Here is a 13,014-nt window from a genome sequence, read left to right as displayed (position 1 = left end):
GCAACTGGACGGTCTGGACGGCAATCTGTTCCTGAAAAGCGACCAAGGCCTTGAATGCCACCAAGAATTCGAGGAAGTTGATGTGTAGCAGTTTTTCCTTTGGAGACCACAGACCTCCTGCGCCAAAGCCTGCGCCAAAGCCTCCTGCGCCAAAGCCTTGCCCTTTCTCTTTGGGCTGGATCACGGGCCTTCTGGCCTCTTAAACAGAGCCAAGCTGCCCAACGCCGAGGCAGTCGATGCCAAGGTGGTTGATGCCGAGGCTCTCAAAGTCAAAGATTTTTCCTTTACCGCTGGCACCTTAGATTGTAATTTAGGTGCCAGTCTTGGCGTCAATGACGCCGCAGAAGCTTCCTTGGGCAGAAGAGCCTCCTCCAACAAGTAAACTTTCAGGTGTGCCTTGTAGTTTTTCAACGTTTGTTTGTTAAAAGTAATGCAGACGGAACGATGTTTTGCATCATGCGCCTCTCCCAAACAGAATAAGCAAATGACATGGCCGTCTGTTGAGGGAATTTTACCACGGCATTTGCTGCACCTTTTGAAAGTAGTTTTCTCCTTACCAGATTTTCCTTTTCCAGTCATTTGACTGCCGAAACAAAAGGAAAGTAAATTAGTTGTCCATTCCGAGGTCTTAGGGAGAGACAGAGATTGTGCCAAAACCAAAGTAGTAGAGAAAGAGTCGTCAAAGTCCTTTTCCAATAGTCGATCAAGGGGAGAGACAGAAATAGTACCAAATCCAAAGGGGTATCCAAAAGAATCATCAAGGTCGGTTCTCAAGTAGTCAAAGGGGTTGTAAATAAGAGTAATAAACTTTCTCTGAGGAGCCAACTGTTTCCAAGGACTGATTGTTATGGCGGTCAGAAAGAAACTGAATAAAGGGATGCCAAACCGCCACTAGAGGGTCCTGCAGTCATGTGCAATTGGCGGTTGCAGGCGTCGCAAGGAACTAATGAATTCTGCCCAAAGCTGATCTGTGCAGGCGCAGAACCCACTAGTTATGAATGTTTGGAACCACTTTCCAGATCACATTTAGACACCAACAACAGCCACTGGAGGGATGCTGTGCTGGGGATGGATAGGGCCAGTTTCTCTCCCACTGCTAAATAAACAGAATTACTGCTTTTAAAAAGGTGCCTCTTTGATCAGTTAGCAGGGGACTGAGAATGATGGAAAGAGAAGTGGAAACAACTTCCACTTCCCATACTGTAGTCAGGCCCAAATAATATTCTGAAGATATATGATAAAGTTCAACTGCTGAAGGGAATCTGGTCCTGAGCAGTGTCTGTATGGAAGCCATGTGGAAGCCATGTGGTAAGATACTCTGAAGTACTGAAAAGAAGAGCAGGATAAACATATAATAAATAAATATCACACTACCTATGCCATAAATTATGCACAAGTATTCTGATCGATATTACATTGTATTTGTGATGAATATCAGGAAAAATATGTGCTTTCCCCGAAGGCTGAGGAAACAAAAAAATGAGCTGATACCCATATGACCAGGGTGCAATTTCTTCTATGCACAAATTATCCATCCTGCCTTTCCTCTATCCACAGTGAAGCAGAGTACACGCTGGAGCAGCACACAAGCTATATTGACACAGCAGAAGATGCGTCCCTGACCACCAGTGAATTCAGCCTGCTGCCACCTTGGATAAACAGTTCCCAAGCATTAATCTGGACAACAAACTGAAAACTTTTCATATGCTTCTATTAGTCTAAACTTGTGAAATAGTCTGCCAGAAATGAAACTGCAAACATCTGCTTATTTCCTGTAAATAAAAACTGCAATGCAATCCACATAGAAATCTGTCCACATCTCACAAAATTTTAAAGTTTCAATAAATCATCATATCAAAAGGATACTTACAGCATGCGCTCCCTGTATGGTTCGTATAAGGTTGATTCCTTTCCATACATATATATCTCCATTAAGTGCACCAGAATATGTGACTTCATCTCTTGCACAGGCGAGGCACAATATAGTTTGCAGATCACCAGTCTTACCAAAAACACCACGCTTTGGTGTCAGTGAATTGCCACATAAACTCCAGAACTGCAAGATAAAGTTGGTTTATTTAGGTAGTTTATGCAAAACATATGAAACAGCCAGGACTAGGTGGAGCGATTCTTGGCTGCCTCTGAAAATAGCAGCCTGGCACTATTTCCCATAATGTCACATAAGTTAAAACATGTGATGTGCCTCAAGTTTCCCTGCCTTCACTCAATTTTATTGCCAGCTGCTTGTTGAGGGAGGGAATGGGAAAACCCTAAACAGCTTAGGCACCAGGTATTTAAGAGAACATCTTCTTCACCATGAGCCCCATCACCTACTGAGATCATCTGAAGAGGTTTTTCTGCAGTTGTCATTGGCTCGTCTGGTGGCTACACAGGGACAGGCCTTCTCTGCTGCTGCCCTGAGACTTTAGAATGCGCTCCCTGCTGAAAAAAGAGCCTCCACCCAGGCTTTTAATTAGATCTACAGTTTTTAACAGTTTTAATATTCTTAATTAGTTGATATAATGGCGACACAATACGCAAATACATCTCTCTAGACCTTATTTTATTGCGTAAACTAAAACATAGGAGGAGGGAATTGCAACAAAGAACAGAAGTTTCAACGTATACACATTTCCTTTGTGTCAGAGGAGAAATCCTACTCAAATCAATGTGATTTACTCTCAGATAACCAACCATAGGACTCCAACCTTAAGCTTTCATGCCTAACTAACCACATTTTTACCAGAAAATGAGTCCCATTGTACTACGTGGGCCTTAGATCTAAATAAGTATGTTTTGGAACAGGCTGAGAAACTGCAGTCCTAAACCTATGTATCTGAAATTAAGTTCCTTTAAAATCAATAGATCCTTCTTGATAAAACTATAGCAAAGATCATATAGTAAATCATGCATGTGGAATAATACAAAATGCTGCCACAACAGTGGACACTTCCTCTTGAAAGGCAAAGTCTGAACTACTGAGGCTTCTAAAACAAGTAAAGCAATACTTTCAGATAATCAGTGAGGAAAGGAAGACATGCAAAAGCAGATCTTTGGATCCAAGCGATTGTCACATTGAAGTTTGAGGGAGAAATCATGCCACTAGCTACCAAAGCAGGAATTCAACATTCTTAACATTCAGTTCCCTTAGACCTCATGGAGCCCACTTATATCACTATCAAGGACCAACCATACAACACTCACAGTTGTCATCTGGTATACGCAATATAAAATATTAGATGCTTCTTTTAACTAAAAATATTTTACACATGAGGCCTTATTGAGAGAATATCTGCTAGCCCTACAATTAAAATAACATTGTGTTGCAAAGGAATAAAGGATTAGACTTTTTAAAAGTGCTTCTGGCTAACCAATACGGTTAGTCAGTTATCAGGCAGGGTACAATATCTTCAAGTTTATATAATTTTTAGTATATATAGCACTATTTCATGATATTAATTTAAATGGTTTTAGAGTTATGCTAAAACTTGTACTTTTTAATAAGCAGTTTGAATAATTGTTTTAATGAAAAATTTTCCAGTTAGTTTTAATGGCTGATATCATAACACTGCACACATACAGCAAAAGAAGCAAATGTGCAGCTGCATTCCGAAGTAAAGCAGCACAGGCATTTATGCATGAGGGGGTACATTTTCACTAATCATCCCTTCCCTCTAAAGCACTCTATGGCATGCACAATTGCAATGCTGAGGGACACACAACCCTCAGGGACAAAGTTCTAGGTGGCACAGAACGCTTCAGAGGGAAGGAGAGATCAGCAATTATCTTCCTCCCCTGCAAGAACCAGTGCTGCTTCTCTTAGGAATGCAGCAGTGGCATGCATGCTTCCCTTGCTGCACACACTCAACTTTAGTCAGGATGTCGGCCGATGTATATAATTATTTTTGGTGGTAGATACTGAAATACTGACTAGAGCGCCTTTCTGTATTTTAATATGGATGAGATGGCAAGTAGCAATGAAGCTAATGGATTATATTCAACCTATGCTCTTGTCAATAATCTGATATTCAGTATATTTTATCCACAAGTTAAATGCATAGATACAAAACACTTAACCCGATTTCTACAAATTTAGGGCATCCATCCTCTCTCACACAAATGTAAATACTAAAGCCAGACAGAAAAAACTGGAACAAAGCCAGAAAGAACTGAGCTGTATTTTACAAGATTGTCCATCTTTCTTTTCTTTCCACAGCAGGAGATTCAAAGCAGTTAACAAATTTAAAAAACTAATTTGAAAATCATACAAAGATACAATAAAATCTAGTATAGACAAAGTTCTCTCTAAAATCCTATTAACAAAAAGAGCATGCCAGAAGATTAAATTACAGGTGCCTCTCAATAAAAACCTGTTAACCTGTCCTTTAAGAGTACATGCAGTTGAAAGGAAATTCCAATAAAGTCTTATTTTTATTAGATTTTATTATAAAGGGGGTTGATAAAGCAGAGCCCCCACAGTAAATTCCCATATTAAACTCTTTTTGGAAAGTCAGCAGTGGCTGCAGGAAATCTGTGGCCATTGCAGCCCTCTCCTGCTGTCGATGTACAGCCACTGTCTCTTTGGGCTGCCAGAAGGAGACAAGTTGGATACCAAGAACAGCACAAGAGTATCTGTACTATAGTTCCCTTGCTACCTAGCCTTTTTCTGACAATCCACATGGGATGTGACTAGGTGACCACACCAACCAAAAGCAGGAAGCGTGTGAGGTCCATCACTTTCTTTCCTCCACACTCCTTGAGTTGAGGGGTGAGATCCCTTGCTGTATCACTGTCCTGGACAGTGGAATGACTTCTCTCATCAACTAGCAGGAGGTAGATAGGTGACAGGGTCACAGCAAGACTACTTCAGTGTGTGAAGGAAAGAGGAAACACTTGCATGGCAGATCCCTATTCATTGTGACCATGACTTTCTTTACTATAAGGCAAGTCAGCTTACACTGCAAAAGAGTTTAGCAAGAATGCATCCTTATTAACTTTAAGTCTTCAGCATTAACCATTCATTACCATTTAGTATCTTGACTGCCACCATTAGGAATAGCCAGTTAATGATCAGATGTAACTAGGCTAAGTGGAGATGCATTTGTTGCTGACTACAGTCCAGAGCTGGTCAGTGATCCTTCCTGACCTCAATTACAGTCTTTAGTGCTCAGTTTTCAGGAATGTTATCTCCAGACAAGAGATATGTTATCTAATTGTTGTTTCTAACTAAACATATGCTTCCAGCTTTTTGGTATCTTCCTTAACTAACATACTATATTTTGAAAAAAATGAGAGTACTATGAAGACACAGAAAAAGTATGTGTTCATTGGAAATTCCATTCTCCCCCACCCACAATCTTGGTTTTGTTTGCTTGCTTGACCTTGCAGGGGCTACCAGGTTAATACCTGCCTGTTCCTTGCTTCCCTTGTTGGACTGCAGCCTGCTGCCTTTGTGCAATATCTGTGGGGAGTGTGTGCAGGACTGGGGCTAGGGGTGAGTGACTCAGCAAGCAGTTCCTGGTACCATCTGCCCAGCTCTGGGCCTTTTATAGGAACACTGCCTGTGCCAATGTGTAAAGGTGGGTGGGTATTGTAATTCAGCTTCTGTTTGAAATCCTGGTTGAGTTTAGTTTTAATGTACCTAAGTCTGTCTGGAGATGGAGAGACAGAAAGTATATCCACTGATTATGGGGCAGCTATTCCAGTGGTGGTGGAGAATAAAAGAAGTAATGTTGACAGGTCAGCAGGCCATTGGAGAGAAAGGGAAATCAGAAACATATTTGCTGTTTCCCCTTCTGGGTCTCCTGCCAGCTCTTTGACCTTGGAAAGCAATGCTAGCCACCCACAGAGTCTCACCTTGCTCCTTTGTAATGCCAGGTCGGTCCAGAATAAACCTGAAATCATTCATGAGCTGATTCTGGATGAAGGGGCTGATCTAGTATGTATTACAGAAACTTCATAGAGGCCACGATAACTATGGCTCTATCCCAAGAGGTCTCAGGACTAATGCATATTGCTGGTCACACATTTGATCTGGTCTTTCACTCTGAACAGGTTGGTGTTCCGTGGGTGGGGACTCCTGTGATTTCCCCATTGTCATGGATGGAGCACATCTGGTTAAGGTAGGACTCATAACCATGTCTCACATCTGAAGCGGCAAGGGGCCAATTAGAATGGTCCACCAGAGAAGGTTATTGGCTCCAATAGGATTCCAAGAAGCCTTGGAGGGATTTAGTGTTGGTTCTGCTGGTGACCCTGTCAACACAATTAATTGTTTTAATTGGGTTTTGATAGTTTTAACTTTTTAATTTTATTTGTTGAAATGTTTTAATCTTTTATTGGCTGTTTTTATTGTTTTGTAAACCGCCCAGAGAACTTGCGTTTTGGGCGGTATAGAAATGTATTAAATGAATGAATGAATAAATAAATAAGCAAACAAACACTCTGGTGGAGAATTGGAACAATCAACTCACCAGAGGACACGTGGACACGATCGCTCCTAAGCATCCTCTCTGACCCGCTTCGAAACTGGTCCCTTGGCATACAGAAGAACTATGGGGGCTGAAGCAGCAAGGTAGATTACTAAAGCGCAAGTGGGGAAAGACTTGACTCGAACCCAACAGATTATTACAAAGAGTGCAGTTGAAGATCTATGATCAGGCAATACGTAAGGCAAAGAAGAGATTCTTTTCCGCCCATATCGCATCCATATGTTCATGCCTGGCAGAGTTGTCCAAGGTTGTGAAGGGGCTAATGTGTGCCCCTTCCTCCTTGAATTAGTATTTGGAACCAACAAATACTCGCTGTGATGTTTTTAATGAACTTTTGGTGGATGAAATCTCTCGTATTCGGGCCAACTTAGATTCAAACTCCACAATTGTTACGGAGTCTGATGCCAAGGTGTCCAGTAGCTGATGAACCTAGATCAGTTTCAGTTCGTGACTCCTGAGGATGTGGACAAGTTGCTTTGAATGGAGCGGCCTACCACCTGCCCTCTTGATCCTTGCTCGACATGGCTTATACTCTCTGGTAGGGAGGCTGTTGTAGAGGGCCTGGTAGAGTTTATAAATGCTTTTCTGAGGGAGGGAAGGATGCCTCCTTGTCTTAAGGAGGCAATCATTACACTGGTTCTGAAGAAATTTACCTTGGATCCCTCAGAGTTAAGCAGCTACAGGCCTGTCTTCAACCTTCCATGGCTGGGCAACATGATTGAGAAGGTGGTGGCCTCCCAGCTCCAGACAGTCTTGGAGGAAACTGATTGTCTAGACCCATTTCAAACTGGCTTTTGGGTGGCCTATGGGGTGGAGACTGCCTTGGTTGGCCTGATGGATGATCTCCAATTGGGAATTGACAGACGAAGTGTGACTCTGTTGGTCCTTTTGGATCTCTCAGCAGCTTTCGGTACTATTGACCATAATATCCTTCTGGAACGTCTGAGGGGATTGTGGGTGGGAGGCACTGCTTTGTGGTAGTTCCGCTCCTACCTCATGGGTAGATTCCAGATGGCGCCTCTTGGAGACTGTTGATCTTCAAAATCTGAACTTTCCTATGATGTCCCTCAGAACTCCATATTGTCTCCGATGTTGTTTAACATCTACATGAAATCGCTGGGAGAGATCATCAAGAGATTTGGTGCAGGGTGTTATCAGTGAAGGTACTTATTGTGCGGGGTCGAAACTCGGGAAATGAGTTTGATCTGCCGGTTCCGGATGGAGTCACGCTTCCCCAGAAGGAACAGGTATGCAGTCTGGGGGTGTTTCTGGATCTGAACCTCTCCCTGGTGCCCCAGGTTCAGGCAGTGGCCAGAGGGACTTTCTATCAGCTTTGGCTGATACGCCAGCTGCGTCCGTTTCTTGACTCGAATCCAATCTCAGAACAGTGGTACATATGCTGGTAACCTCCAGGCTGAAGTACGCTCCATGTGGGGCTGCCAATAAGTTTCCGTGCACAATACAAGGTGCTGGTTATTATCTATAAAGCCCTAAACAGCTTAGGCCCTGGGTATTTAAGAGAACATCTTCTTCAACATGAGCCCCATCACCTGTTAAGATCATCTGGAGAGGTTTGTCTGCGTTTGCCACCAGCTCATCTACAACTCAGGGACAGGCCTTCTTTGTTGCTGCCCCTGGGCTTTAGAACACGCTTCCTTTTGAAATAAGAGCCTCCCCATCTCTGGCAACTTTTTAAAAGGCACTGAAGACATATTTATTCACCCAGGCTTTTAATTAGATTTATAGTCTTAATACTTTTAATGTTTGGTTTTAACTGATTTTAATGTTATTCATTTTAATGTTTAAATAATTTTAATTGCTTAATTGATTTTAATGTTTGAATACTTTTAATTGTAAACCGCCCAGAGACGCAAGTTTTGGGTGGTATAGAAATGTGTTAAATAAATAAATAAATAAATCTCAGCACTTCTAGTTAGATGTTAGCTTTCTGTCAAATACATAAAATATTCTACTCTTCTGTCCCTTGACTTCAGTTTCCTGGTATCATCACATTTTAATGACTCTCATAACTACGGTATTTCCATAAAAACCTCATAGCCCAAGCATGGATGATTTACTAAGAAAGCTTCAAATACATCTATGCAATGGTATATTTGTTAAAAAGGATAACACATTGTCCTATAGGTGTGTTAAGAAAAGAAACAGTGTTTTGACATTTGGTTAAAGATATATAAACAAGCAGCCCATTGCATGGAATAAGATGTCATTGCTGTGTCACTGTGGACAATTACAGTTACCTAGTCAAAGCTGTGCTCTCAAACTATTATGAGCTGGTTTATTCATGACAGTAAGGCGGGGTGGGGACCCAAAGGTGCTGAACAAACTGATATTGTCTTTATTTTAGGCGTGACACATTTCACGCGTTGCTCTTCTTCAGAGGCAACTGTAAAAGTGTAACAGGTAAATGATTATGACTAAAACTTTACATACTTAGAAAAGTCTCTCTCTCTCTCTCTCTCTCAATCTCCCCCCCACCCCCCTATACATTCCCACACTCTTTGAACTATTAGGACCAAACTTGGCAAAGTGACTTCCCGTGACCCTACGAGTACCATAGGGTACTCGGGAACCCCGACAATACCTGGGAACCCCTGAAACCACCCCTCTAATGTCTGTTCCCTATACATTCCCTGTTTGTCTGTTCCCTATACATTCCCACACCCTTTGAGCTATCGAGACCAAACTTGGCAAACCGACTTCCCATGACCCAACAAGCAACATAGGGTACCCGGGAACCTTGACAATACCTGGGAACCCCCCACCAAACACCCCTCTAATGTTTGTTCCCTATACATTCCCACACCCTTTGAGCTATCGGGACCAAACTTGGCAAGGTGACTTAATAGTAACCTACAAGTAGTATAAGGGTACCTCAAGACCCCAACAACCACCCTGCACAGGCAGACAGCTATACAGTGGGTAGAGCCACAAAACCCCAAGCAGCACCAGGTACACTTTATGTCACACACACACACACACCCCACACACACACACACCCTCCGTTGAAAGTTTCGACTCAATGTGTGGCAGCTGTGAAAAAAGCCAATTCCATGATAGGCATCATTAGGAAGGGGATTGAAAATAAAACTGCTAATATTATAATGCCCGTATACAAAACTATGGTGTGGCCACACCTGGAGAACTGCGTACAATTCTGGTCACCACATCTAAAAAAGGACATTGTAGAACTGGAAAAGGTGCAGAAGACCAAGATGATCAGGGGCCTAGAGCACCTTTCTTATGAAGCAAGGCTACAACACCTGGGGCTATTTAGTTTAGAAAAAAGTCGACTGTAGGGAGACATGACAGTGGTCTATAAAATCATGCATGGTGTGGAGAAAGGGTATAGAGAGAAATTCTTCTCCCTCTCCCATAACACTAGAACCAGGGGTCATCCCATGAAATTGATTGCCAGGAAATCTAGGACCAACAAACGGAAGTACTTTTTCACACAACGCATAATCAACTTGTGGAATTCTCTGCCACCAGATGTGGTGACAGCCAACAGCCTGGATGACTTTAAGAGGGGTTTGGATAACTTCATGGAGGAAAGGTCTATCATCGCCTACTAGTTGGAGGGCTGTAGGCCACCTCCAGCCTCAAAGGCAGGATGCCTCTGAGTACCAGTTGCAGGAGAGCAACAGCAGGAGAGAGGGCATGCCTTGCCTGTGGCTTCCAGTGGCAACCGGTGGGCCACTGTGAGAAACAGGATGCTGGACAAGATGGGCCTTGTGCCTGATCCAGCAGGGCTGTTCTTATACAAAGCATACATACAAAGCACCAATCCTGTTGATTATCTAAAAATTATTGACTATTTATAAAACATTAATAAGTATACCATACATGACTAACTCTAAAAGGGGTCTCCATCACAATCAACACTAAAACAAACTTCTTGAAAGCCAAGAAATCCAATGGCACACTAACCTTTCTAAAATCAGAAAAAAGAGGGAGACTAAGAGTAAAACTTAAATATTTGCCATTGTAGCTGCACACTGCATCTCAGCAGCAAATATAGAACCAAGGCAACTGCTGAGATGCAGTGTGCAGCTTTAATTTTTGCAGGCAACATGGGAGGAAGCTTCCTGTATTGGTTATAAAGGAATTGGTTATAAAGCAAGGAGACCCATATAGCCACTGAAGAAGAACACTGTGGGTCGAAACGCATTTGACTAGTTTTTAGAATTTAGAAGAAACTCCTTTTAGGAAATTACTATTTCCTTGGACATTCATGAGATGCTGCATGGCTGCTCTCTTCTGGAATTGATGAACCATGGATTTTTGGAGTATTACTAGTATATGAACATTTCTGGACTATTTTGTGAATACCAATCTTCCTCAAATGGAAGAATTATCTCCCGCTGGAATTTCAACATAATCTTAGATACAAGACTGGATTTTGAATACAACGCACAAGTATTTATATGAGACAGGAAATTGGTAGGATTGTATGAATTTTAATTTTATCAGGTTTTTAGCGAGTAATAGAGTACACTTTATGGTTTTAAATAATAGATTTGATATAACATACTAAATGTATTACTATATAAAATTGAGAGCAATGATAGTTTGCTCTCGATACATGCCTCATTTGAGTTAAAGGGCACTTTTGCACAAGAGCACAAATCCCCATTTTTTTAGTGCAGCTAAGCAATCTTCTTGCTCAATGTACATGATGGCAGTTGGAAATTATAGGCTAATGCTTTAATGAGCTAATAGAATTGCTATTCAGCTTATGAAGTTGTCAACATGATTTGAAAAAAAGACAAGACAGATAGAAATGTATACAAATGTACATTCTTACCTTAATGTGTTTTACACCACAGCTGACAAGTTTGTTTGGTTGGTACAAATCCCAAGAAATATCAAATATCTGGAGGTTTGGGAGGGAATAATAAGAAGAGAGAAATTAGTTTGTTTTGAAAATGGCTTTTCAATTAATGAGAAAATCCATAAACGGAGACAATTGATTTTCCATGAAGATGGTAAACTACCACATCTATAAACTTAAAGGCAACAGAAAACTCTCCTGGAAATACTTTAGCCTAGTAAAAGTTTCGAGTCTAATCAGGAATATTTGTAGATTTATTACAGAGTACATATATGATGACTACTCACACTTGTACAGAAGACATGTTTGACACTGAAGATTTTAATTCAGAAAAGCTTGATTTGATTTTGTTCTAAGCGCTCAACTGAACATAACTATTCTAAACATGTATCTAATTTAACATGTATCTAATTTAATCACAGGTAAGCTATACACATTTCCTAAAACCTGTAAACTTTTAAAGCGGTCACTTTTACATTGTTTTCAATTATGACTGGTAATCTTTTAAGTTCATGATATATTATATGAATTATACAAATGTGATTACTAAATTACCCCATGACCTCATTGCCTTCTATGATATGTTATGACTTATTAACTTCATAGCACCCTTACCCTAAGCACGTTTGCACAAAAATAAATCCTAATGACTTAGTTGAAAGTTATTTCTACACAGACATGCTTAAGATCATAGATTAAGGCACAGCAGCTTACAGAAATAAATGGCACAGTCTCACACCTGAGATGGAGCCTGTTCCCAACCCCATCCAAGCTCAGAAGTATTACTCTACAGTACTGGCATTTAGATGGTGCAGCCAGGGTGGTGCTGGAATGTAGGGCACAGCTAGATAGCTCTATCCTGATTGCAAGGCATAAAAGCCTACTTTAACTATAGCAGCACATGCCTGAGTTGCACTGACATAGTTAAAGCGAAATAATCAAAACAAGATGCTAAAACCCTCAAAACAAGTTACAGAAGCTTAAAATTCACAAGTAATCGTATCTCCAACGAAGTATATGGCAAAGATTAAGGATTCAACAGTAAGTGGTTTGCAGACTGCAGTGTGACAGCTCAACCTTATATCTATTTATTCAGAAGTAAGCTATGTTGGCTGACACCCAGACTAGCATTGTGGTGACATCCAAACGTTGCACCATAATATGAGGGAGGAGGGGTGATTTTTTTCAATCGCCCCTTCCCTCTGAAGCCCACTGTGCCTCCCAAAATGATGTTTTCCATGGCTGACCTTCAGACTAGTGTTGTGCTAGCACATGATAAACTGTACACACTTAATAAATTTGTGGAGCTGCACAAAGACAAATGCTGTAAGTATGAACAGCTTGGGGCCGAGTTTCCTGAGCACATCAGTGCCAGGGCTGGGCTTGTGGGTGTGCTCTTGGGATGCTGTACATAGGTATCAGATTCCCCAACCCCCCTTTTTAAAAAAAAATCTGAAAAGGTTTATAGTCAGTTCACAAACTAGAATCGTAAACTAGAATCAAATTGTGGCTTCAGATTCTAGTTTGTGACCTAACTGTGGTTATAATAAACCATTGAGCCCTTTCTCACGAACAGTGGAAAGGCTACCGGGCAGACAGCAGGGAAGGCTGAAGAAACTTACCTTCCCCACAGGCAATTGCCTAATCCTTGCTGGGTGCACAAATAGCTCA

The 13,014-nt window shown here is 41.4% G+C and overlaps 1 protein-coding gene across 12 annotated transcripts in view; it reads right to left on the bottom strand.

Moving 5' to 3' along the window:
* EML5 (EMAP like 5) overlaps positions 1-13,014 on the bottom strand; it is a 266,795-nt gene that overhangs the window by 194,382 nt on the left and 59,399 nt on the right. For 10 of the 12 annotated variants that reach the window (XR_008313699.1, XM_053285479.1, XM_053285478.1 and 7 more), the window contains exons 4-5: positions 11,317-11,385; positions 1,871-2,056 (exon numbers count right to left, since the gene is read on the bottom strand). Coding sequence is in view for 10 of the 12 variants with exons in the window: in XM_053285479.1 (XP_053141454.1) it covers positions 1,871-2,056; positions 11,317-11,385 (255 nt within the window). In the remaining 2 variants the exon portion in view is untranslated. Of the gene's footprint in view, positions 1-1,870; positions 2,057-11,316; positions 11,386-13,014 lie in introns of those variants that run through there. The other 2 variants (XM_053285477.1, XM_053285480.1) reach the window with 2 other exon arrangements.

This window comes from Hemicordylus capensis, chromosome 1 (assembly GCF_027244095.1).
Source record: "Hemicordylus capensis ecotype Gifberg chromosome 1, rHemCap1.1.pri, whole genome shotgun sequence".
NCBI lineage: Eukaryota > Metazoa > Chordata > Lepidosauria > Squamata > Cordylidae > Hemicordylus > Hemicordylus capensis.
Note: the sequence above shows the minus strand (reverse complement) of the source record. Positions and strands in the feature narration are given on the sequence as shown.